The sequence below is a fragment of the Acipenser ruthenus genome, chromosome 49, assembly GCF_902713425.1.
Source record: "Acipenser ruthenus chromosome 49, fAciRut3.2 maternal haplotype, whole genome shotgun sequence".
Lineage (NCBI taxonomy): Eukaryota > Metazoa > Chordata > Actinopteri > Acipenseriformes > Acipenseridae > Acipenser > Acipenser ruthenus.
In genome coordinates, this window is record NC_081237.1 from 6,651,229 (window position 1) to 6,675,111 (window position 23,883).

Here is a 23,883-nt window from a genome sequence, read left to right on the forward strand (position 1 = left end):
TTTCAATTCTTTAGTGCCATGCTTGCAGTTGAAGGGTTAAAGGGCTGCTTCAATCCTGTACCGATATATTTTAACAACCCCCAGAGCTCTCAGGATTAGTTTCCAGCCAGTGTCTGGGAATAACCTTCTGATCCTGGGAGGGGTGTGAGCTCTGATGTCACTGACCCAGCCCACTTCAAGATCAGGCCTTCCCTGACAGCCAATCAGGTGTCAGTGTGTGTTTGGAGAAGACAACGTCAGGTTATGGAAAGTATTCAAAAGTCACAACCTTGCAAGAGCATTACAGTGTAAGAACCCCCCCTCCCTTCCCCTCCCCCCCCCCCAAGCACTCCTTGTCTCTCTGTTAAAGTGAGCGCAGCGCACTCTGAGAAACAGCAGTGTGGAAAGACACAGGGGTAATCTGGCAGTGATTACTGGCTGATATATTTTTTTTTTCTACAGTCGTTAACTGGCTCTTGCTTAGTCAGTAAATGGAAGTGCTGTCTGTGAAAAAAAAAGCCATTTAAAATGTAAGTAGGTCTGGCCCTTTGAAAAGCTCGCAGCCCATTTTACAAATCGACTCTCGCGGAGAATCCGTCAGCAGTCTTCAGAAACTGGACATGTAAAAGAACCCAGAATTGATGTATTCCTTTATGAATATACCCTTACAAGCGTTTATTTTTGCATGGTGTTTTTTACAGTTTTTCCCCATGGTTATACTATGCATTTACCATAGTTTACCCTGGTCTGCACTGTTTATCAATATGCTTTGCAATACATTGTTATTCTTTTCAATGCTTACCTATGCTTTACCATGCTTTCACTGTGCTTTATTACACTTTGCTATGCTTTTACCATGATAGGACAGCAGTGTGGAGTAGTGCTTGGGGCTCTGGACTCTTGACCGGAGGGTCGTGGGTTCAATCCCCGGTCGGGGACACTGCTGCTGTACCCTTGAGCAAGGTACTTTACCTAGATTGATTGAATAAAAACCCTACTGTATAAATGTGTAATTATATGTAAAAAACATAATATAATTGTATGTAAAAATAATGTGATATCTAACACATAACATTCAAGGCTTGTGTACCCCGTATTCAGAACCAGGTGTGTTCCCTCGGTTAAGACAACAGCCAATGAACAGTATGGTTAACATGTTAAAGAACAGTGATTCACACATCATCATCACATATACCTGAGGCTAGGTACAGCATTCCTGAACTACACCCACAGCAGGACGGCACAGACGAGACCATGAACATTATTAAATACTTCCTTCTAGTGCACTCGATCTTATCTGGAGCAGGTAGGAAGTTTTCCGTCTGTTATTCTCGTTTCTCCTGTTCAGTTTTTTTTGTTTTGTTTTTTATAACTGATTTTGTTCAGAGAAACTCAAAGTGCAAGCTGAAAGTTTAAGCAAGCTGCCTCAACTTGTCTCCAGTGGAATGCGACAGATGCTGCAAGAGGAGATTTTAACACAGGCTTTAGGTTGAAAAAAACGTATGCATTAAAACATTGTTTAGTTTCAAGCGGGTTACCTACATCTCAGAAGTACTGTTTAACCGGTCAGAGGTTTTTAATTTACAAATGCACTGTGGTATACCGTGGTAAAAGAGCAGTACAGAGTAGTGAAGCATGTGGTATTGCAGGATTTTCACAAAGATTTAAAATTTAAACATTACACTGTACATGCCTTCATTTACCTGGGGTAGTTCCTGGACTATACTTCTATCCCATTCCCAGGGGTTTTAACAGCAGTGAGCAGGTAGCAAGCATGCATGTGCAAAGCTGAAGAATAATGATGCAAAGCATGCCATTTACAACAAGGCTTAGAAGCAGTGAGAAGCCTCATATATCTAGTATGGTAAGATAGGCTAAACCGCACGGTTCATGGTATAGCACTCTGAAAGCCAAAGACAACGGCTGCTGCTGCTGCTGCTTGTAAAACACCTCTCTTTGTTTCAGACCCCCTCAGCCCGTTCATTAAGCGCTATGAGGGCTTGTCATATAACAGAGAGGCTCTGCATCAGAGTCACCAGCGAGCGAAGAGGACGAGGCGGGAGGCGGAGCGGACTGTCCAGCTGGAATTCAGCGCCTATGACCGGTACAGGGTTCCTGAATCACCTCCGATACAATGCAAGCTTAATATTTAATACAGTATAGTTTACAGCAAGTGCAAAGAATAGTGCTAATACAATATGAACTAGGATGCAGCAAGTTAGGATTACAACAAGTTATATCTACAATGATACATTAGCAGTGCAATCGTGCAAGGGTAGTGCATCAGATGAGGATCCAGTAACGTGGTGCTGAGGTCAGGCAAGTCCAGTGCAGAGCATGAGGGGTGGATCAAGAGATCTACCAGTTTCATTAACTGGAACGCTGGGACGAGGGGTTCAGGGTATTCCCCTTTGACAAACTTCAGTTTTTTTACATCACCCAGACAGTGACCTTACATCTAAGTTTTATTTTGTACAAGGACTGTCGCGGGTCTGCAGGTTTTGTCAGTTTATGGCTTCGGTACAAAAGGAAAATATTCAGCCAATTGCCATGGAATGGTACTCAATTGTAAAGCTGAGGGAAGGACAGTTTTAAAACCAACACATTAATGAATGGGTTTATTGAATACCTGCTGATAAATGCTTTTTAAAGGCAATTCCAAGTACGAGTTTCTGCACACCTCTAGTTATTATGCTTAACGTTTGAATAATGTTTAAACGTTTAAACTCTAAATGCTGACCCCCTGCAAATTATACCACAGCAGGTGATATAATGTTCTCCTGCATGTCTGTTCATAAACGCCTCAGGCACTAGGGGCAGTGTATACCGGAACAGGTGTTGTATTCGCTTCATTGAAAACCTATGACGACTATTCTGTCAGGAGAGACGAATCTATTTCATGGCTAAAATGGAAGCCATATTGAACTGTGACGAATGATGTAGAATGTTGACGGCGTGGAATGTTCTAGCGTGTTCTGGAAGCACTGAACATGGTGTATGAGGTGTGTTCTCAGAGAAGCTGTCTGTTTTGAGCACACAGCTCTTTGTCAGGGTCTGAGCTCTTTCGGTTTGCTACCCTTTCTGCATGGTGTAATTCACCCCCGCCAATGCCATGGATCAATTTGACATGGCGGAAGGCCCACAGATGTAACCCAGAGACTCTCTCTTTGCTTGTATGATGTAAAAAATCAAATCTGGTCCAAACAATCACAGATGAAATTAAACTCTTGGGAAGCATTCAAAAAGGCAAAAGCAGAAAAACTTCAATGGGGAAAAAGTCTGATTTCATTCATCAAACAATATACACAGATGTTCCAAAACCTTATCAGCAGTAGCTCATGCATATCAATAACCTCTGAGATTTCCTAATGTCTTTGTCTGACCCCTGAACTAATACTTTTGTGGTCATGTGACTTTTTGCTTTCTGTATGCTAAGAGACCGAACACTTTTAGGTATGTTTTCAAAGGTCTACGCGTCTGCCCGATTCTCAATCCATTACAAGTATAACGCTCTATTAACCACTGTCAGGGTAAAAGAAAACCTGTAGTTAGTTCATGTTTGGGTTTTCGAGCACTATAACATCAAAACGCTATAGAGTATGTTGCTTTTTTTCCTAGGAAATTCCACTTAAGACTGAAGAGAGACTCCACAGGGTTCACGGAAGACTTTCAGATCCATTTCAAAAACTCATCTGAAGCTGCAGATACCTCCCACATATACTCTGGAGAGCTGGCAGGTAACAATTTCTGCCTGCCTGCTGAACACTAAAAACACAAGAGAAACATCAAACAAACAGGGATTCTGTTTCTCCTTGTCTTTTCGGAGGAAAGGAGCTGTTGTTTTCTGTGATTCTTAAATGGACCGTTCAGTCGAGGAGTCTAGCATGTCAAATTGGTTTTGGATTGTACTGTTCTCTGCCCTGCCACAACCTGTAAGCCTGTATTATTTGAAATCCCATATTGTGCAAAGGAGAGGTTTCTATAAGGTAGTGATTTTTGTGTTAGTTTATTTTTTCACAAATAGAGCACTTTTGCACACCACTCATAGTCATTTTAGTAGAAAACTTTTTAGTCGAGCTGATCAATCAGGTAATAGAGGTCTCGGCTGGTGCCTTCATCGGTGTAATGAAACGTTTAATCACCAAATAATTTAATTTTCTACTGTCTTCTTCTGTGCACAGGTGAGAGTCACTCTGTCTGCCACGGTTCTGTCATTGACGGCCAATTTGAAGGTTTTATCCAGACGCAGAATGGCACATTTTACATTGAGCCCACTGCAAGATACACCAAAAACAGCACTGATTACCACTCTCTCATCTACCATGAAGACGACATTGGTAAGTTACATGTCTTTGGTCTTGTGCATGCCTTTGTTTATCCTAAAATCTACTAGATATGACATCCCACACAGTACACGAGGCAACCTCAGATTTGCACATGTTGTTTCAGAACAAACATTATGTTCCTGATATTTTAATTAACGTGCAATAGTCGTCTTTGTTGAAGAACTAATGAGAGCAGGTAATAACCACGAATACGTGCTTCAAGATTGAGCAAACGCTTCCCACAATGAAATCAGCCCATGCGGAGCAAGCTTGTGGGCAAAACAAAGGACCTCTGGCAGATCTTCAGTCGAACCATTCCTATAGACAACGAGAATGCACATGTTAAGAGAATAAAGTACAGCCAGATCTTTAGTTTGGGGCATGCTGACATCCAATCAGAGCTGTACTGTACAAGAAATGGAATCTGAAACCCTGAAGCTGCATCCCACGCAGCTTGGAAATCACTGGAATGGAGAGCAAAGTGAAACGTGATGCTAGCACACTTTGTGCAATGCTTCTCCTGTCGCCTTGTCCCGCCAACACAGCCCTTTGAGCACGCGTTCTGTCAGAGAATCCCACACAGCTGAGACTGGGCAAGGCGCTCCTCATATCAGGACATCCTTTCTGCCCCCAGCTCGCTCCAGCCGTTAAATTAAACCAGTGACCAAAAAGACCACCTGACACGTCAGAACTACTGCCCCTCTCTGTAGTAATAGCCTTTGCAATGCCATGTGTGTTTATACTCTACATAGTCGCCCCCCCCCATCCTTATGCATTCATACCATTTGAAGCACATCATATCAAACAGTCCAATAGAGTCTTGTCAAGTGCAGTAAAAGCTGTGTCATTTTGCCTCTTGTTTATATCATAGAGGTATAACTTTTACATATTTGGCACCAATATAATATTTTTTTTCTTTCTCCAATGATTATTGTATGGCTATTGTGTAATATATTTAAATTTAACACGGTCGTGTCCTGAGAATTTCTGCAGCAGTTTAGATTCTGGAGAAGGGAAGGAAATGGTTAAAGCAAGCTCCACTTTGGGGGAATGTTTGCATTGCTGCGTTACTCTCGGTCACCACCCAGAGAGCTACCTGCCTTCTGAGCTAGTGTAACCCTCCCAACGTCAAGAGACTGCCAATGAACACAAAGGACTCTAGTGTTTGTATTGCAGACCGCTAGCCGTGTCAGTGCGGATAGGGAGAGGGTTAAGGTAACGCTGAGTGCGTTGGCTCCTTTCCACTCTCGGGTTTACTCTCGGGCATTTCCTCTTCCAGGGGAGCACTCCTACAGGATGCATGCAGACCTTTAGCAGATTATTCCTGGAAAACAGTGGAAACAAGCCACATTATTAGGCAATACTGCCTGGAGAAAAAAATATATATCCAACTGTAAAACATGCCTTCCTAAATACAGACAGAAGGTTACCAGACAGAAACAACATGAACAAAAGCAAACAAGATGACTTTTCAGGGTTTATGCCGTAAACAACGATATAAGGAAAGCTATAGGAAAACACATTTTTTAAACTCATTTTGCCCCAGCAGATGAAGGTTAACACTACTGCATGGATGAACCCACACCGATACAGATACTTGATGCATAGCTGTATTAATAATGAACTCACAGCACCCTGTCTTTTGAACAATCCAGCAGTGATTTCTATGTTTTTGTGCAAGAGCATTCACAGTAAACCAGGATCCCCCGCATGCTCTTCAGATAACTAGCCTTCACACGAGAGAGACCGAATCTTGCATTAGCACCTGCTTAAATAATGACGTTCGGTTGGCTTACATTTATCCCACCGCTGGGAGAGAGAACACTGATCCCATTCAAAAGGACACAGAGGAACTATTCCTGTTTCACGTGTGTGTGTGTGTGTGTGTGTGTGTGTGTGTGTGTGTGTGAGTGTGTGTGTGTGTGTGTGTGTGTGTGTGTGTGTGTGTGTGTGTGTGTGTGTGTGTGTGTGTGTGTGGAAGGGGATCTTTACCATGCTCTTTGCTGTGACAGATGTTCTTCTTACTCAGAGCACTGACTCTCAGAACACAAGTTCAAGTCTGTAAAATATCAAATGGATTTGCTCCAGTTTGCTACAATGTATCCCATGCAGTAGGTAGGGGTGTTTCAAAGCCAGTTTCTTTAAATCATTGACCAGCCCTGGAGGAGTGCTAATCTAATACCAATACACCAACGCAGCTAACGAAAAGCGATTTATAAAAGCAGTAAAACCCAGCGGAGCAATTAGCCTTTGGAACCGCAAAGTTTAAACAGCTTTGAACCCTGTTGTAATAACAGCCTCTTTGTAACATACAACAATTCCAATAACTTGTTGGCTTTGCACACAAAAAAGAGTTGCTAGTGTCCACTAACCAAGGTAACAGCCTGACAAGAAGAGCGACCAGCACTGTGTGGGAATTATAAACCTAAAGTCAAGATTTGGTTTTTATTTTGTAAAAGTTTGTCTGAAGTTTTAAGGTCTCTTGAGCATAGTCGGGACTGTAGTCATATAAACAACTAGGCATTCCCTTTATGGGAGCGTGGGGAATGGGATCCATGGAAAACGAACAAAAAGAGACATCTGCAATGCTTCTGTATGTCAGTTTACAAAATATCGTAGAGCTTGATTGATTTTTCAGATGCTCTCTGGTTTGGATAATATCCCATTGCCTCTGTACATTCTTGCAGTAAGCTTTTCTCTTTTCATGACACTGTGACGCTGTTTAGCACCTATGGATATTACCAGAGGTCCTTTCTGAAAGACATGACACTTCATTCTAAATACCAGTCGCATGATTGAAAGGGTATTGAAAGGCTTGGAGGCACTTGACGTTCGCTTCAAAGGAAGGGGGAAAATTGTTTTGACAAAGCTTGTACATATTTAGGCCAGCTGTGTTTCTGAACAACTTGTGAGCAGAGATGTGCTTCAATAAATCAGTAGTTGTTTAAGGAAATCGAATTGTTTGTCAATGCATGTATTATTTTTAGTATTTCTCAATTAGTTTAGTTTCTTTAAATCATTGGCCAGCCCTGGAGTTCTAATCTATTACCAACGCACCAACCACATGTCCCCATATCAAGGTACTATTGAGTTTTTAACAAGGTTTACTCATAAACAGGTAGCAATACATCCCATTACCAACAGGGGCCAGCATTATCCATAGCGGTAGTGTTAACCTTTAATAAGGCATCTGCTAGGACAATAACCAGGTGGTATGTGAGGAGGTGTATAGCATGGCTTTGAAGTCCTTCAGTCATTGCTATGCGTGTTGACACGATTCTTTAAGAGAATTATGACACCGGTTCAAGGGATTCTAACATTAAAAAGGCAAACATTGCTAAACTGGCTTACAGTAGGAGGGTTGTGCTACACTTGCAGTAGTGGCTATGATTCAGTTTGCCATGGGAAATACCTCTGGATTGCTGTTGAAGATTGTTTGTTCAGTTTGCAATGCTATTGAAGATAGTTTGTTCAGTTTGCATTGCTTTTGAAGATAGTTTGTTCAGGGCATGTACTGGCCATTTTGCACACGTTCCAGAAACAGTTAGATGAAAAGTGCTATACAGACTGTTGGAAAATCCTTATTTATTGTGATTATAAAGTGTGTTCCTTTGTACAGATACTTCCAGTGTTATTGTGAAGCTTTACAGCTCAGTATGACGAGAGGGTTGGGCTCACTGTGTTTCTGTCAAGGGGTCAACGACCTCAGATTCTCTCTCTGCTCTTCTTCTATGGGGCAGGTCAGCGGGGTCATTGGCTGCTGCAGAGCAGAGTGGTGTGATTCTGTATCGCATGTTCTCTCAGATTGCTTAACCAAGCTGCAGTGTCAGCCGTCTGCCAGTGCGACAGCAGTATTGTCAAATGATTAACCCTTTGTGTGCTAAATCAGCTGTTCCAGTCTGAGCTGGTTCTGCGACTGAGAAAAGTCAGCATCTTCTCAGGTCACGTGGAAATAAGACAGCAATTGTAAACTGCATGAGTCGAAAATAATTTCAGGTGGCATGACTTAACTGTTCATTAGTGTAACAACAAAAACGACAGCAATTCACATTTCTGTCGTGCCTTTTATCACAAGGATCCCAAACCGCTTGACACACACACACAGTCACACACACGTTTGCATTCCTATATTTGTGGGGACTTCTCATTAACTCTCACTATAATTTGATTTACTATTTCTAACTCCAGTCAGACAGAACACCACACAGGGTGAAAGTCGACATTATAAAATAGATACATAGACAGGAAGAGTTAACATGGTACAATTATACACAGTGACTGAAGGGGATATGCACCTGTATATCAAGATCACTTTTTGACAGCTCCTTGATTAGTTACACAGGTTTAACTGCATGCTAACTTTAAACTCATGGCGCGGTCAATCAAACTCAGCATCGAACAATGAAGCAATAGGAAACGGAGGAACCACAATGCTCATGAACTCAGATTGAGAAATACCTGTTTTTCTGCGTCCAAAATTAGGGAGCAACTGTTCTGTTTTTTTTACAAGGTGTTCTTCCAGCTTGTGGTTTGTAGATATAACCTTGAAATGTTCAAAAGCAACCCCTGAATGAACTAGACTGACCCCAGTGCTGTAATGTACCGTTTTTACCCGAGCATTGCATCACAGTAGACTTGCAGGAGTAGACTGCATTGGCCTTGCAAAGTAAGGGTTTTCTAATTCATATTTCTGAAGGTCTTCTGCATTTTGGCCAATGAAATCGACAATGTTACAGGTCTAGCTGCAAGCAAACCATGAGGTGTATTAAAGACCCAAAGAAGTGGGCCTAATTTACAAGTTGACAATCGCCGGTTAACTTTGATAAATGTGACGCACAATATGACCTTAAATGTGAAACAAACTGGATTCCTCAGCGACTCGTTAACAAATTGAACTTATTATTTGTGCAACAGAAATGAAATCGCAGTTGGCTGGTTTACATAACGATGTGCAGATCTGGCTCCCAGCATTCCACCCTCCTAGTTCAGCTCTTGGCTCACATTTGGGCTTGTTATCATTACATAACCCCTGATCCCCCAGCGAGCTCAGAGGAGTCAAGGTCTCTCGATGCTGCAACAGGCTGATACAGCTGGATTCAAGTCTTCAAGGGCTGCAAGTGAAAATGATCTTGATTAAATATATTTAATGGCTCCTTTGGAATAATGAAATATATCATTTCAACATAAACTACTAAATATCCAAATGTATTATGAATATGTGCAAAGAATATATATATATATATATTTGCTCAAAAGACCCAACTTCCCAATGTTTCGGTGTGTCAAGGGAAACTGTTTTTGAAAACAAACAGTGGCTTTTGATGTCATGGAAGCTACTCTCCCTTATTTGTTCTTCTTTTTTTCTGTTTTTATTCTGTTCTTCTGTACTGTACAGTGCATGATCTCATTTTACTTCTTCTAAAACTAGGTCATCCAACTATTGGTTAATTTACAATATATTACTACATAGCTCATATTTGCTTTTTATGCTTTTTCATATGCTTCTGCAACTAATGGTTTTACAACTAAATCAACCCTTTGATTTCCCCCCATGATAATGAAATGCATGCATGTCTCAGCACAATAGCAGCCCCCAAAACATCTTCAAGTTTACCTACTTAGGAAAGGCAGCAAAAACACATGCAGTGGAATGGCATGTTGGTGCCAGGTTTAGCCAGCCCTGTAAATCCCCTGCTATCTAAACAGTTGTGCTTTATTCTCCTACACCTATAAAACAGGAGTCACCTGCAGTGTGTAGATGCCAGCGAGCTCTCGCCAACACTGCCCTGCTTCAAACACACCTGATAAAAGTGCTGTGCAACTATCACCCCTACTGAGGAAATTGTTCTCAAAGACTCCCATTGGCAACGATCACTTTTTTTAACATGTTTTGCCAAACCTTATCAGTGGCAGCCAGTCATGTGACTGGTTTCAGCCTATAGTAGCGGTGAAAGGCTTATTCACTGTCAGACGTCACTTGGCCAGTATTGCCCACAACACTCTGCCCACATTTTGGATTAAGGGTATCACTGTCAACAGGACAATGTATTTATTTTTGAGTTTACTATATTCAGCAGGTGGTTTGGGAGTCTTAAAGGTAGTACATAACAGAACTTAAGCCCCTTTCATACTGGTACTGCTACCTGGGTCACAATCCCGTGTAGTGTGAAACCACATGCCTGGGTCGTACCCGGGTCAATCCGGGTCACAGCGACCCACTTCAGGATGAGGGTCAATGTGCTTTGAACCGGGTCGAGCAAGACAAAATGCATCACAGGAATAAAGAAACGTTTGCTCTAATCAACACTGGGGCTGGTGGTTCAATCCAGAGAAGCTTGGATGGAAGCACCCATAACAAGCTGCATGCAGGGCATTGAAACACGCATTGTACACTTGTGTCTGTCACCCAGGTCTGACCCTGCTTCTTCAAAAGCAGTGTGAAATCGCATAGCCGGCCCGCATGACACTGTGAAAGGGGCTTCAGCAGTATCAGAAAGTGTCAGATTTACTTCCCATTAAAATTTGCTTACCACTCTTTGATCCAAAGATGGGGTGGTGGCTGTTTCCATTGTTGTACATTTAAAAGAGAATGGGACGTTATTTTTATCAGCCTATAACACTGTATATCACAGTCTGTATTGCAGCAAATTGCAACAAATCCACGTCTTTCAAATGAGAATGTTTGTTTTTGACTGCCCAATGAGTAATTAATTTCTGTCTGGCTTCCTCAATTACTTTCTTGTTGTCGTCACCGTGTGTTTATTTGTCTGTGGGTTTTTGCTCCCTCTATTTTAATGAGCCTGCTCCTCTCGTTTTTACAGATTACTCCCGTGTGGGACCCAGGGAACCTCCTCATTGCGGGACTCCGAGTCTGGGACGGTATGCAGAGAGCCTGAGACAGGAAATCCTTGGGCAGGTCAGACATCACATCATTCAGAGGAAAACAAAACACTTTCATTTCCTGTCAAGATCACATTAAAGATGACTTGTTTTATAAATACACAGTGCTTTTTTTTATTCCAGTTCAAGTAATAGTTTCCAAGGAATTAATTGAATGCGTTATATAATATACAATAAAATACTATGAGGAATACCTTACAGTGCTCTCTAAATTAGTTTTGCATGATATAACCCTAACCCTAATCCTAATCCTAACCCCAACTCTAACCCTAACCCTATCCCTAAACTCTAAACCTGACCCTAACCCTTTTCTGATACAATTGTGTACTTACATATATCGTGCAAAAAGATTTTATACACTAAGTACATTATAACTTGCATAATAACATTGTAATTAGGTGTAAGTACACATGTATTTACTATGTAACTACTCTGTAAAAACACAGTAATTAGAGACACTTCATGCAAAATGCAACCATTTTATTGTAAAGGATGAACTTGCGCTAAGATCAAAGAGGACTCTTGACTATTCCAAAACGAGCTGCATGCTGTACCTGAGGACGGATCACCTGTACTTCAAGAAGTTTGGGAGCGTGGAGGCAGTGGTGGCACAGGTGAGCTATACTGTGTTCATGTTACTGTAAATATGTTTGCAGGAAACATCGCATGTATTAAACTGAAAGCAAATCAGAACATGTTTAAACTGTCAAGCTGACGAATGCACAGATATTCAAAGAATGCTTGAGGATATTCCTTGTATGCAAATTCAATTCAAGCTGGGCTTCTTGTAATGTTTTGTAATTGAATAGAACTGAATTGCATCATGAGACTCAGTTTGACCAGGTGGGGGTGCAATGCAACTTCTCATACTCCGTATTCCAAAGGATAGATAACTAATACATTTACGTAAATGGGTCAGAAAGGCCAGACTCTCTGCTTTTCCCATGAAATCTGTTCAGAGTAGAATACTATAGCTGCAAATCCTGTCAGAGATTGCCGAACCATGACTGTAAAAGACTTTTCAAAGCATGCCTGAAAATAACCACATGCAGAGCTGACTGAAAACAGATGGCTGGACGTCATAAATATACAAGCCCAAGGGGGGTGGGGGGGTGGGGGGGTGGGGGGGTTCTAGTACCACTCAGTTCTTGTATATTTGGAATGCAAACTCTGTTTGTTATCCAGCCTTTTTTGTCCTGCATCCCTTCGTGTTTGCAATGGGTTTCATGTCTAAGATATAATTAGTTCTGAAACTCTTAACAAATGAACTATGAAACAAAAATACCCTACCTGTTATGAGGGTTATGAGGTCATTCTGCACCTGCAAGTCTATGCAAGATAAGAAGGGTTAGATATTTTTGTATCAATAGATGTATATTTTCACATGGTTCAGGTTTCCGGTTTTAGCATCATGTACACCCTGCAACATTTAAAGTGACAGTGTTGAGTCTTCATTGCAATTACTTTATTTAGCTTAATAATGAGTGGGAAGTGTCTTTTTGGTAGACTCCTCTATATGCTCAGAGGGCATGGCAGAAAGTTGCAACAATGTGTTTCAGTAATATAACACTCGAGAGAGAGAGAGAGAGAGAGAGAGAGAGAGAGAGAGAGAGAGAGAGAGAGAGAGAGAGAGAGAGAGAGAGAGAGAGAGAGAGATGATTCTGTTTGGACTGTTACCAAGTTTTCATTGGATGAAGCAGCTGCACTGTGCATTGGGGTCAGAACTGAAGTAAAGGTTTGCAAAATCCATTTTTTACACAGTATATATAAAGCAATATACATAGCATTATAGTTTGTCCAAAATCCCCACATTTCCATACAATGTCAAGAGCACATAGTATAACTGTACAATAAAGAAACACACACGTCCCAATCTGTAGACCCAAAGAAACGTTTGGAGCATTTTATATTGCATGGCAATGAATAGCCATGGTGCTAAAGGAAACTTAATGAATTCAATGGCAAACATTTCAACTAGAAGTCTTTTTTAGTGTCTTTGGATGTCTCTGCCGAATGTAAAGTCAAGGGTTTCTTGGTAAGAATCAGTATTTTGTGGTCCTGAGATTACTAAAAGAAAATGTACGTCAGACCCAGGAATTAAAGTGAAAATAAAAGATCTTGTTCGGCATGTTTCTGAAAACAATCCAAAGAGAAAGAAAAGATCAGCGAATAACTTTGATTTTGGAGTTTTGCCATATTGTCAATATTCGTACTGTTTTCATATATACAGTATGGAGAATTGGATTGTCAGGAATTCCCAACATTGATAGACAGCCAATACAAATACTGTATGCAATTCAGCAACCAGGCATGTTGGCTGTTTGCTCAAACTTGCTCAGCGGATTGGGCGAGTTCTACTTTTAATCGCTGGGTTTGAAAGCAAACAAAGGGAGGGTTGACAGCTATGTAACTATTCTTCACCACAAGTCATTATTACGGGTGGTTTGCAAGCTGCAGCTCACAGATTAGACTGTGGAGTGACATCGTTCTAGGGAGGAGACAATAATGACCAGTGCAGAGGTTCTTCTGCACAGACAGTATACTGTTACTTGCTTGCATGTTTGTGTCTTAAAAGAGTTACACTTAAAATCCCACAAAAAAAGCATTCTACTACTAATAGACTCCAAGGTCAGGTCCATTTATCACCTCATACAATGTAGCTGTTGTTAGAGTTGTGGTCTGTTGGGAGAATGCCAGCACATTGCCCTCAGCTGTGGTATTAACTGCCCCTGGCGTTCTGTACCCACCCATCACATGCCCATGGAAGGAGATGCCAGCCATGCGACAGCGTCCCAGACTGGCTCTTTCCACAGTGCAGGTCCTTGCAGTGCCAGAGCCAGCACCAGCGTCTGTACATGACACTCCTCTCCGGGCTCCTCAGTGCATGTCCTGGGATTGCAACACATTAGTTTATTGGTCAGCAGGATTTCTCAATATATTCTCAGTTCAACCCACCCACCACCCCCTTCCTCTCTCCATTGCATCCCCTTCGAAAGGTATTTTAAATTATTTACTGTAGTAACCTTTTGCTGGGAACCCATTTTGAAAGTATCATCTCCATAGGTGCCTCCTATTAACCAGGAGCAGGATTCTTATCTCATTTACCAGTCTTCTCCACCCAGTTCAGAATGTACTGTATTTGCATGCATACACACAATCGCACGATACAGAATCTCGCTGCCAAATCCCTACATGCCAGCTGAGGTTTGCCAAGTTTTCAGATTAAATCAAACAAACTCCATGACCTGTTTGGCGGTTTTCTATTTAGCGAGCCGCCTATTAAGAGTTTATCTTTGAATCCTGGGTGTGTGAATAAACAGTACAGAAAATGTGTTTCCTTTTTGAGGTCTACAGCTAGGACCAAAAGCTTTGCATCACCTAGAATTTTAGGATTGAGACATAATTAAAAAAAAAAAGAAACTATACGAACATAATTTAGATCTTTTATTTAACATCATGTAATCAAATAAACTACAAAATGATTTTGTTAATTCTACCGGAAGCCATAATAGCAGTGCAGAATTTCCTGTTAGATTTTGAAATGTCACATTTTTCAATTGTTGTCAGTTTGTCATTAAGTCTATGCAAAACTACAAAGCGGTATGTAATTCAATATGTTAACGTAACATTTTTCAGCAGGTTTTGTTTGAGCAAAATATGTTAATTCTATAGGGTGCGGCAAAACTTTTGGCCAGAGCTGTAGACTTATCAAAGTGGATGTGGAAGTTTCCATTGATGATCAGTGTTGCAGAAAGCACCAGACAGCTCTGGTTTGGACAGATCCTGTGACTGATATTCAGGGTCAGTGGGTTCCCTCGCTCACTGCCAGCATTTAATAGCAGCTGCTTTATGTGTACCAGAGAGTGGGTCCAGTGAGAAGGTCAAATCTGGACACAAAGTTTTCTAACAGGCAGAAAGGCTGGGAAACACTTTAGTTCAAGGATTGGTTATTAGCCATCAATCACGCATCTATAAATGTGTTATTACAATGTGAATGTAACGATAATAACAGGCTAAAGCAATACAGTGTTATACAAGCATATAATATTCAAGGAACCTATAACGACAACACAATTATTTACACTAAAAGCGCCATTAAAATATTAGTCTAATAAACTGTTAATAACACATTTATAGATGTGATTAAATGTTGTAATAAAAGTATTTAGCAATTTAGCAAGTGTCTACTATAAATATATAAGCAGTTCATCAGTTTTACAGTTACATCACCTGACCACAGGGTGGCATAGTTTTGCCGTCAAAAATCCTATTCGATATCAAAATTATCTTAAAGGGAATTTCAATGTCATGGTGGTTTCAGCCACAATACTGACATGTACTTTTCCTCTTCAGATTGGTAACTATATGCGAGCCGTCAACGATATCTACGATAAAGCTGATTTCGAAGGCATCCGGCTTATCAACTTCAAGGTGAAAACACTTCACGTAAGTACCTGGTGTACACCTAATGCACCGTGCCAAAAAAGTGAAATATAAATCACCCACAGCTGCCATCTCTGCAATAGGACTTTTCAGCTAGCGATGTAAACCATTTTACAAAATGTTTATTTACTTACAAAATGATTTCATTTCACTATTGTAATGTTATGCTGTCATGACCACACAGAGCATTATTTGTTGCCAGTAATGCAGTGGCCTGCTAATGGTTCTGCTGGGGTTTTGATGGGATTCAGTAAGGTATTGAGGAATTTAATTTGCCTTTGGATCCGTCTGTTATAAAGTGTCCAGAAGCACAGTTCTGGTACATATGATGTTTATTTTAGGTCATTTCAGACGATGACCCCTCTAGTCTGCAGTACTCTCCCTTCATTGGCCCAGAGAAGCTCCTAATGCTGCACTCCAGAGAGAACTGGGATAACTACTGCCTGTCTTACCTGATGACAGACCGGGATTACAACGGAGTCCTGGGGCTCGCCTGGGAAGGAAAGCCTGGTAATGCCTGACCTAATGTACTTGATACTTACATTTCACAAAGCTGATCACCAATTGTGATGAATCTTGGTGTAGGCATTTCTCCTGAAAGTACTGAAATGGGTTAAGGAAAGCTATTTCTTGCCATCTGGCTGCCTCTTTGCATGGACATTTGTTTCAGGAAGTTATTCAATGTCCCGTGCATGCAGATCATATCTGAGCTATATCTTGAAAAGCGCTCTTTAGATTGGGATGAAACGTTGTATACACACTGTAGTGAGCTGCAGCATGCTTTCTTGAACTAGAACAAAGAACTGACGGCTGTAGCAGCTTGGAATTATTTACAAATATTTAACTTGTCAGTTATTCATGACATTGTTCCACACTTCCTGAATTAAAACAAAACGTTATGTTACTCATGAAACGTGACTTTGTGAAAACCTTCTTTTCCTATCTCACGTGTTAAAGCTTTGTGAATTGAGCTCATTATTTCAAAGCCAGTCTTCAATTAAATCCCATTTTTCTAAAAGGTGAAAATCTTACAAAATGAAACCCAAATAACTGATAATAACAAGTAACCTTGAATTAAATATCTTAGTTTGTTTGGTTTAGAAAAACCAAAAATAAAACTCTGAGGAACGTCTCATTTTCTGTTGAGGCAGAGCAGGCAGGGAGTGCCAAGGTCAAGTTCTTTTGTTGATGTTTCACACAATGAGGACGGGCTCAGAGAGGATTTGCAACAGAAAAAGTATCAAACTGACACATTGGTCTCCCAATGCAGAGTGACGTGTAGGCCAGGTGCTGCTAAACTGTTCTTCTGCGTGCCTGTGTTTGGAATTCCTCAAACCCACGCAGCAGGGGGGCTGGACTAAACTTCAGCAATTGAGATCTTCAGATTTCCCTGAGGTTTCAGGTTTCTTTAGTGCAGTGTACCTGTCACTGCTGACTGACACAGTCTACAGCTACGGCCAAAGGTTTAGCATCACCCTATAGAATTAACTCATTTTGCTTCCTAAAGACTTTTGCGATATCATTTTGTAGTTTCTTTGATCGCATGATGTTCCAGTTTTTTTTTGTTTTGTTTTTTTTAAATGATGTTTCAATCCTAAAATTCTAGGTGATGCAAAACGTTTGGCCATAGCTGTATATGTCTGGTGATTGAGTTCCCCATTCTGCAGCATGCTTGCGTTCCCTATGCTATGCATTAGCTGTGCTTTGCCATGATTTCACTTTCTCATTTAGCTTTACCTTATTTTACTGGCTTAGCTTTGACCGTGGGGTATCACAATACACTTCCCAAGGGTTAAACAAACTCCAGCTAGCAATCAGAATATCATTGACTTTTCCATAAACTTTCTTTATCAAGTGATTAAAGATTCACATAGTGTGCAGTGTATTGTGTCTATCCACAAAGACATACCAGGAGATGCATTCAAGGTTAGGCTGGATCTCCATTGGGTATGAAGGTGTCTCTCACACACAGAACAAACGTATTTATTGGTTGCCAGACAGGAGGCTCAGTTACTCAGATTAGTCAAATGTACACTGTTGGATCTGTCTTTCCAAATCTGTCAGGTAACGAAAGAAGGGGAGACTATTGTGAAATTCCTCAGAATCTCGATCAATTCCCACATTCCCACAGACTGAGCAGAAATTGAAAAGGTATTTCCCTTTATCTGCTGCAATTTTAATTTAGAACCGTGCCCAAAAATAAAAAGCCCTCTCAACACCTAAATAAACCGCTGGATTTAAATTCATTTTGAAATTATACATTGCAGCTGAACTTGAACAAAAGAAGTGCTTTATCCTTTTCTATTATGCTTTTGTTGACTGTGATAAAAACAAAAGTACTTAATTACTGTGTATACAGTATTTAAGAATACATTTTTAGAGGGGCCAATCCTTTTACAATCACGCCACAGTTTTTTTTACGTTAATTTAAATACTGACTAAAGTGGCATTCATCCAATTGTGGAGGAGTTCAGAACAAAAATGATTGCAACCTCACTGGAAAAAAAAAAAAGTTACAAATGATTAAGAAATGTGTGTGTATGTGTGATAATGGGCGGCAGAAACAGTGTTGTCTTTCTCAAACAACTGTATTTGACACTTCGAAAACCACACTCCAACTCCAACGCTGTTACAAAAAACAAAGTTGATAATAAAATTCTTGTATTGTCCTGTGGCAGCCTATTATGTCTTCCACGTTAATGCCAAGCAATATTCGCAGAGCTGGGTACAAAGCAGCTTATGTATTTGGTAGCATTTCACAGGCCGCTGGTCAAAGCAAAGCCTGTGGTGTTTTGTGCATTACTGGTGTATTGTTTGTTCCCTGCTTCTGATTGGCTGCTTCAGGGGGGCGTGAGGGGGTCTTATCACAGACATGTGACTGAGAGGCACACACCACTCCTCCAGCCCGGTCTTTTGTTGTCAAGGACCTAGATGGTTGCATACCAGCCCTTGAGACTTGGCTGGTGTCGTCGCTATGGGGGAGTTTAATAGACAATTGCATGACATTGCTTTGACTTTGACTGGCTTAGGAAAATCATGTGACGGCTGAAGGAATGAACAGCATGCAAAGAGACAACCCGCTCTGGGAAGCAGTCAAGCCAGCGTCACTCTCCGAGAAACATGATCTTTTTTAATCGTGTCATTTGTGTTCCATTTAAACCCAGCAACCCCGTCCTCTGGGTGACTGCTTTACCCTTCACAGCATGTTTTTGCTTGAACTTGTTTTCACACGGGAGCCTTTTAACGGTTCGGTTTCATAACAGTATACAGACAGCTGTAGACAATATGCAGTTAACCTCCCCACTCCATCCCTGCCCATTAAAGTCATTGATAAAAGCACTTCGTAAAATTGACTTCTAATTCTTTTTTTGTGTTTGAAGTAGTCCATGACCGACGATGAATGGAACAGTGTGACGCATGCTTACATAGCAAAGACCTAATCCCTTCAAGGCAAGATAGTTACATGACTATTATCCCAATGAATTAGCTATGCCTTCCTAGAGAAGGTGTGTCTATTCAGTTGGGGTGTAGGATTGCATTGAGCATTGACTCATTTTTAAATTATCTTCAATGGCGATGCATTGACAGTACAGTAGCAATCCACTGGTACAAACATAGCATTCTATATTAGTGGTCATATATTTTACTAATGTATACTAAGAGCTGTAAAAGCTGGTCTGACAAAGTCAGTAGCAGCTTTAGGAACGGTATGAAAGGACTGTTTTGTCACTAAACTGCAGTTTAAATAAACTCCTATAGGATGGTGTCCAGTTACAAAGCACAGGACTTGTGTACCATCAAATAAGATCCTGGCAGCAAAGATTGCATTTATTGCCCATGGAATCGAGGCTTCTGGTTGGTCAAAATTGAGTGAAGCTATTTATTTTCCTAGAAAAGGTTGAACACCCTGTTACCTCTCACAGCAGTCCTTTCACTGGTTCACATTCTCATGATGGCGACAGTGTTTGGGGTTTTATAAGTGCGGTAAAGAGCAACTACTGTCTGTCGGGAACAAGCCTGTCCTGTTACACTGTTGTAACGTTCCAGTTCTTACACATGTGGTTATGTATTTACAATGTAATTACGATGTGACCATTACATACAATCGCAGTGCCATTACAGTGCAATGGCAGGGTTTTTAATGACACTTAATATACAGTACAGTGCTAACGATTAAAGATCAATAGAGGACCCAAATAAATTGTAGCAGTTTTCAGGCTGAGTGGCTCTCTGTCTTGCAGGTAATTCTGGTGGGATTTGTTCCCGATGTGCAGTGTTTCAAGATGGCACCAACGCTTCCCTGAACACCGGCTTGGTCACACTGCAGAAATATGGGGACTATCTGCCCCCTAAACTGGTCCATCTCACAATGGCACATGAGCTGGGGCACAGCCTTGGTTCGCCGGTGAGCTCATTACGCTACTTTTAAAACTGTTCGGCTGTATCAAGGCACGGGGAAACCTGGCATAGACATGCAGAGGCCATCGTCGTGAGTCACTAAGGATAGCATCCAGCACTTAGTGAAAAATGCTTGCAAAATGATGCTTAGCTGCAAGCCCATTTCAATGGTGCAGAAGCTTGTGTCTCAACAGCCAAAGCTACCTTTGGGGTATGTGTTTACACTGGGTTGCTGTAAAAACGCGCAGTGCATAGGAGACTAATGTTAGAAGACTGAACCTTTCTTGGCACGCACTGCTTTAATTCTAGAACTCAATTAGATCAATGTGGGTGTGAAGGTTCCTTGTAGCTTGTAGTTTGGAGACTGGCAAGCTGTGCAAGGCTCTAGCTAGTTGTTTTCCACCTCATTACCAGTGTAGCCTCTCACCTAATGCCTTTCATATTTCCTTCTGCAATGTGATACCTGCTGGCACTGGAGTTGTGCCCCAAACGTTCCAGGCTGGATTAACTCTATTATAGAATTTCTAAATAGGGTTTCCAATCAGCTTCCCCATCACTGCCCTGCTGTGTATCAGCTCAGTCAATCCTGGCTGTGGTGTTGATTACCCATAAACCACCAGTTTCTCGGTTTGAAGAAAGTAGGATATATCATGTACTTGCACAGCTTCAGCTGTCAGTGGGGTTAGTATAAAACATTTAGGAAACCTGGAATGATGCATGGTTATTTTTATTGCAGATGCATTACCCCTTACACGCTTACACAGAAAAGGCAATCAACCATCATCCATTATAGAAGTCCTTTTTAAGAATGCTGAAGACACAAGCCTCATTGACAGTTTTGCAGCTGCCAAATCTGTATCTGAATAAGAATCCCCATGATGGAATTCCAGTGCAGGGTTTTACACTGGTGCTTTTGTGCTGGGTCTGCTTTCAATACTGTTTGGCTTTCAGTATGTGGGTGCATGAGTAGTGGTTGTTCAATACCCGTGCCATCTCTTCTGTTGCAGCATGATGAGAAGGGTGAGTGTGAGGCTTCAACTCCAACTGGAGGCCAAGGGAACTTCTTGATGTTCCCATACGCTTCTGAAGGTAACCAGGGCAACAACGACAGATTCTCTCCATGCAGCGTAAAGCACATCAGCAAACTGCTGAGGATAAAGAAGGACAAGTGCTTTACAGGTAAGGGAAGAGGAAGTGAATCATCCACCAAGTAAACTAAACAGACTGCTAAACATTGGTTTGAAGACCAGGAATACTCTTAATTAAAGCATTCTGACAGTGCACCCAGTGAACAATTTAAATCTCCTTTGTTCTTAATCTCTTAGTTTTACCACTTGACAAAACAGATTCAGAAATAACTGTGAGTACGGTACATACACCAACGCCACCTTGTGGACATTTAAAATATAAATGAAAATCCATGAAAAACACATTGCGAAAGTGGGGGTACAAAATCACATCAACAGGGGATAGAAAACATAGCCTAGTACATGAGGTGTTTTAGGCAAAGCATCACACTGGTGTAAAAAAAAGTCTTTTTTTTTTTTTTTTTGCTTTAGAAAGTGGCCTGCCAATCTGTGGGAACCAGATTGTGGAAGATGGGGAGGAATGTGATGTGGGGCACAATGACACTGACCCTTGTTGCTATAGCGCCAGCCAATCGGAAGACTTTCACTGCAAGCTTAAACCCCAGAAACAGTGCAGGTACTGTCTAGATTGTTCAGTGAGGTACATGCTTGGAAATAAGAAACCCATAAAAAAGTGTATTGTGGTATATCGTGGTAAAAGCATACTGAAATAAAAAGAGCATGCAAACTATCGCCAATAGGACATTTTTAATTTGTATGCTTTAATTGTTTTACCCAACTTTTTATTTTTGTCAAGCTTTTTGAGATGGTTTTGCTGTGAAAGGCGCTACACAAAAATAATTTGATTGACTGATCAATCGTTCGATTGATTGAAGCACTGTAGGAGAAATTTACTGGGGTAAACTTTTGAAAGGCAATATAGCTACACACAGCCAAAGCAGTTCATTCATCACTCCCCTGTCCTCCTCAGCCCCAGCCAAGGAAAGTGCTGCAGCCATCAATGTGTTTTCAAGCCACAAGGCCAGAAGTGCCAGCAGGAAAATGATTGTGAGTTTGAGAGCGAGTGCTCTGGTGTGGGTGCGTCCTGCCCCTCGCCCACACCCAAGGCCAACATGACCACCTGCCACCTGGGAACACGCGTCTGTATCAACGGGGTGAGGCTTCTCCTTCTTCTCTGCTTGTTTAAAACAGTTTCCACTTGGGATTCTTAGCAAGAAATATCCTTTTGCTTTTTCTTCTTTTTAAATAACAGAAGTGCGACCAGTCGCTCTGTGTCAAATACGGTCTGGAGCAGTGCGGCTGTTTAGGCAATTCCATGAAGGAAAAATGCTACATTTGCTGCCAGAAGCCAGGTACGGTCAGGTATTATAAAGTTGCTGACAATAATTCAAAGTGTTATTATCGGCATTCGTTTTTTTTAAGGGATGGTTTCAGTTTTTTTCTCTTCGATTCCAGGGAAGCCGTCCACGTGCGCCAGCACCACCTCTTCGGTTCTGTTTGAGTATTTCAGAGGCGCTGAGATCGCCCTTCCAGCCGGGGCCGCGTGCTCGGACAGGCAGGGCTACTGCGATAAATTCAATATCTGTCGGCTGGTGGACGCGGACGGGCCCATAGCCAGACTGAAGAACTCCTTTCTGCGCCTCAATGAGTTTGAGGATCTAGCTGAGTGGATGAAGGTAGGAAGAAATGTACATCTAAATCAGGGGTATCCAATCACGGCCCTGGAGAGCCACTCCACTCAGGTAACATGAGATAATTAAGTACTGCAGGGTCTGGATGGAGGTTTAATTGGTTCAACAAAACAATTTAGAACAGGGATGGAACAAAGACCAGAACTGGAAGGGACCACTTTGGCTGCCCCTGATCTAAACTCAGTGCTGCTGCGAAATTCTAATTGGCTCATTGTCTTTGATTTATTTTCCAGAAAGCATTGTAAGAATTCAACCTTTGAACTATGTTGTCTCTGGAGTCTCTATACTGTACTGTGCCATAGTTCACTATACTGTGCTGTGATGTACTGTGCTATGCTTTACTATAAGACCCTTAAGCTCTGATTGTTTTTTTCTGTCTTTGTTCCACAGGCATACTGGTGGGGGATCCTCCTGGTCATTCTGGCCTTATCCACTGTAATGGCCAGCACAGTGTTTTTGTTTGGACACACTGCGGACAGCAGCCCAGGTGAGTAATCGGACATTCCAAACAACAAATAAACAGATAAGAAATAAGATTGTGTAATTAGACCACTGCCTAATCTAAGCAGATATGCAATTTCAAACTCAATAGTATGGAAAAAGTAGCACATTAAAGAATGTTTTTCTCTTTACAGAAGAGGATGTTCGAGCTAGAAGTAAAAGCTCCTCTTGCCCCAGCAAGAGACAACAACGCCAGATGCAGGAGTCTATGATGCTCCCCTTGAAATAATTATGAATCTGAAGCCAGTCGAATGAAACCTGCTGAATAATGTTACGTTAACATATTGACTTGCATACCACTTTGTAGTTTTCCATATAAAAACGGACAACAATTGAAAAATGCGACATTTTGAAATCTAACATGAAATACTGTACTGCTGTTCTGGCTTCCGGCAGGCTTTTTGTAGTTTCTCTGATTAAATGATGTTAAAGAACATATCTGAATTATGTTCATATAGTTGATGAGACACCTTCAGCATGTTTCCACTGTTGCATAGCAGAAAGTATTTCTGACAGCTCTGCAGGCTCTTTAATGTCAGCTGTGCAAGGGTATGGCAC

The 23,883-nt window shown here is 41.3% G+C and overlaps 1 protein-coding gene across 1 annotated transcript; it reads left to right on the plus strand.

The window, feature by feature from the left end:
• Positions 1-1,074: 1,074 nt before the first annotated feature.
• On the plus strand, positions 1,075-23,665 carry LOC117401274 (disintegrin and metalloproteinase domain-containing protein 10). Its single transcript, XM_059014973.1, has 16 exons — positions 1,075-1,285; positions 1,945-2,083; positions 3,598-3,716; positions 4,161-4,316; positions 11,126-11,220; positions 11,696-11,818; positions 15,558-15,650; positions 15,989-16,157; positions 19,889-20,052; positions 21,053-21,224; positions 21,605-21,749; positions 22,104-22,287; positions 22,386-22,485; positions 22,589-22,809; positions 23,215-23,311; positions 23,460-23,665. Exons 1-16 carry the CDS (start codon positions 1,234-1,236, stop codon positions 23,552-23,554), a joined length of 2,124 nt encoding a protein of 707 aa, XP_058870956.1. The 5' UTR covers positions 1,075-1,233; the 3' UTR covers positions 23,555-23,665.
• The last annotated feature ends 218 nt before the right edge of the window (positions 23,666-23,883 follow it).

Coding starts and splice junctions, on each gene's coding strand:
- LOC117401274 (XM_059014973.1), top strand. CDS start 1,234: ATGAACATTATTAAATACTTCCTTCTAGTGCACTCGATCTTATCTGGA. Junction 1,286..1,944: donor CTCGATCTTATCTGGAGCAG/GTAGGAAGTTTT, acceptor TCTTTGTTTCAG/ACCCCCTCAGCCCGTTCATT. Junction 22,288..22,385: donor CACGCGTCTGTATCAACGGG/GTGAGGCTTCTC, acceptor TTTAAATAACAG/AAGTGCGACCAGTCGCTCTG.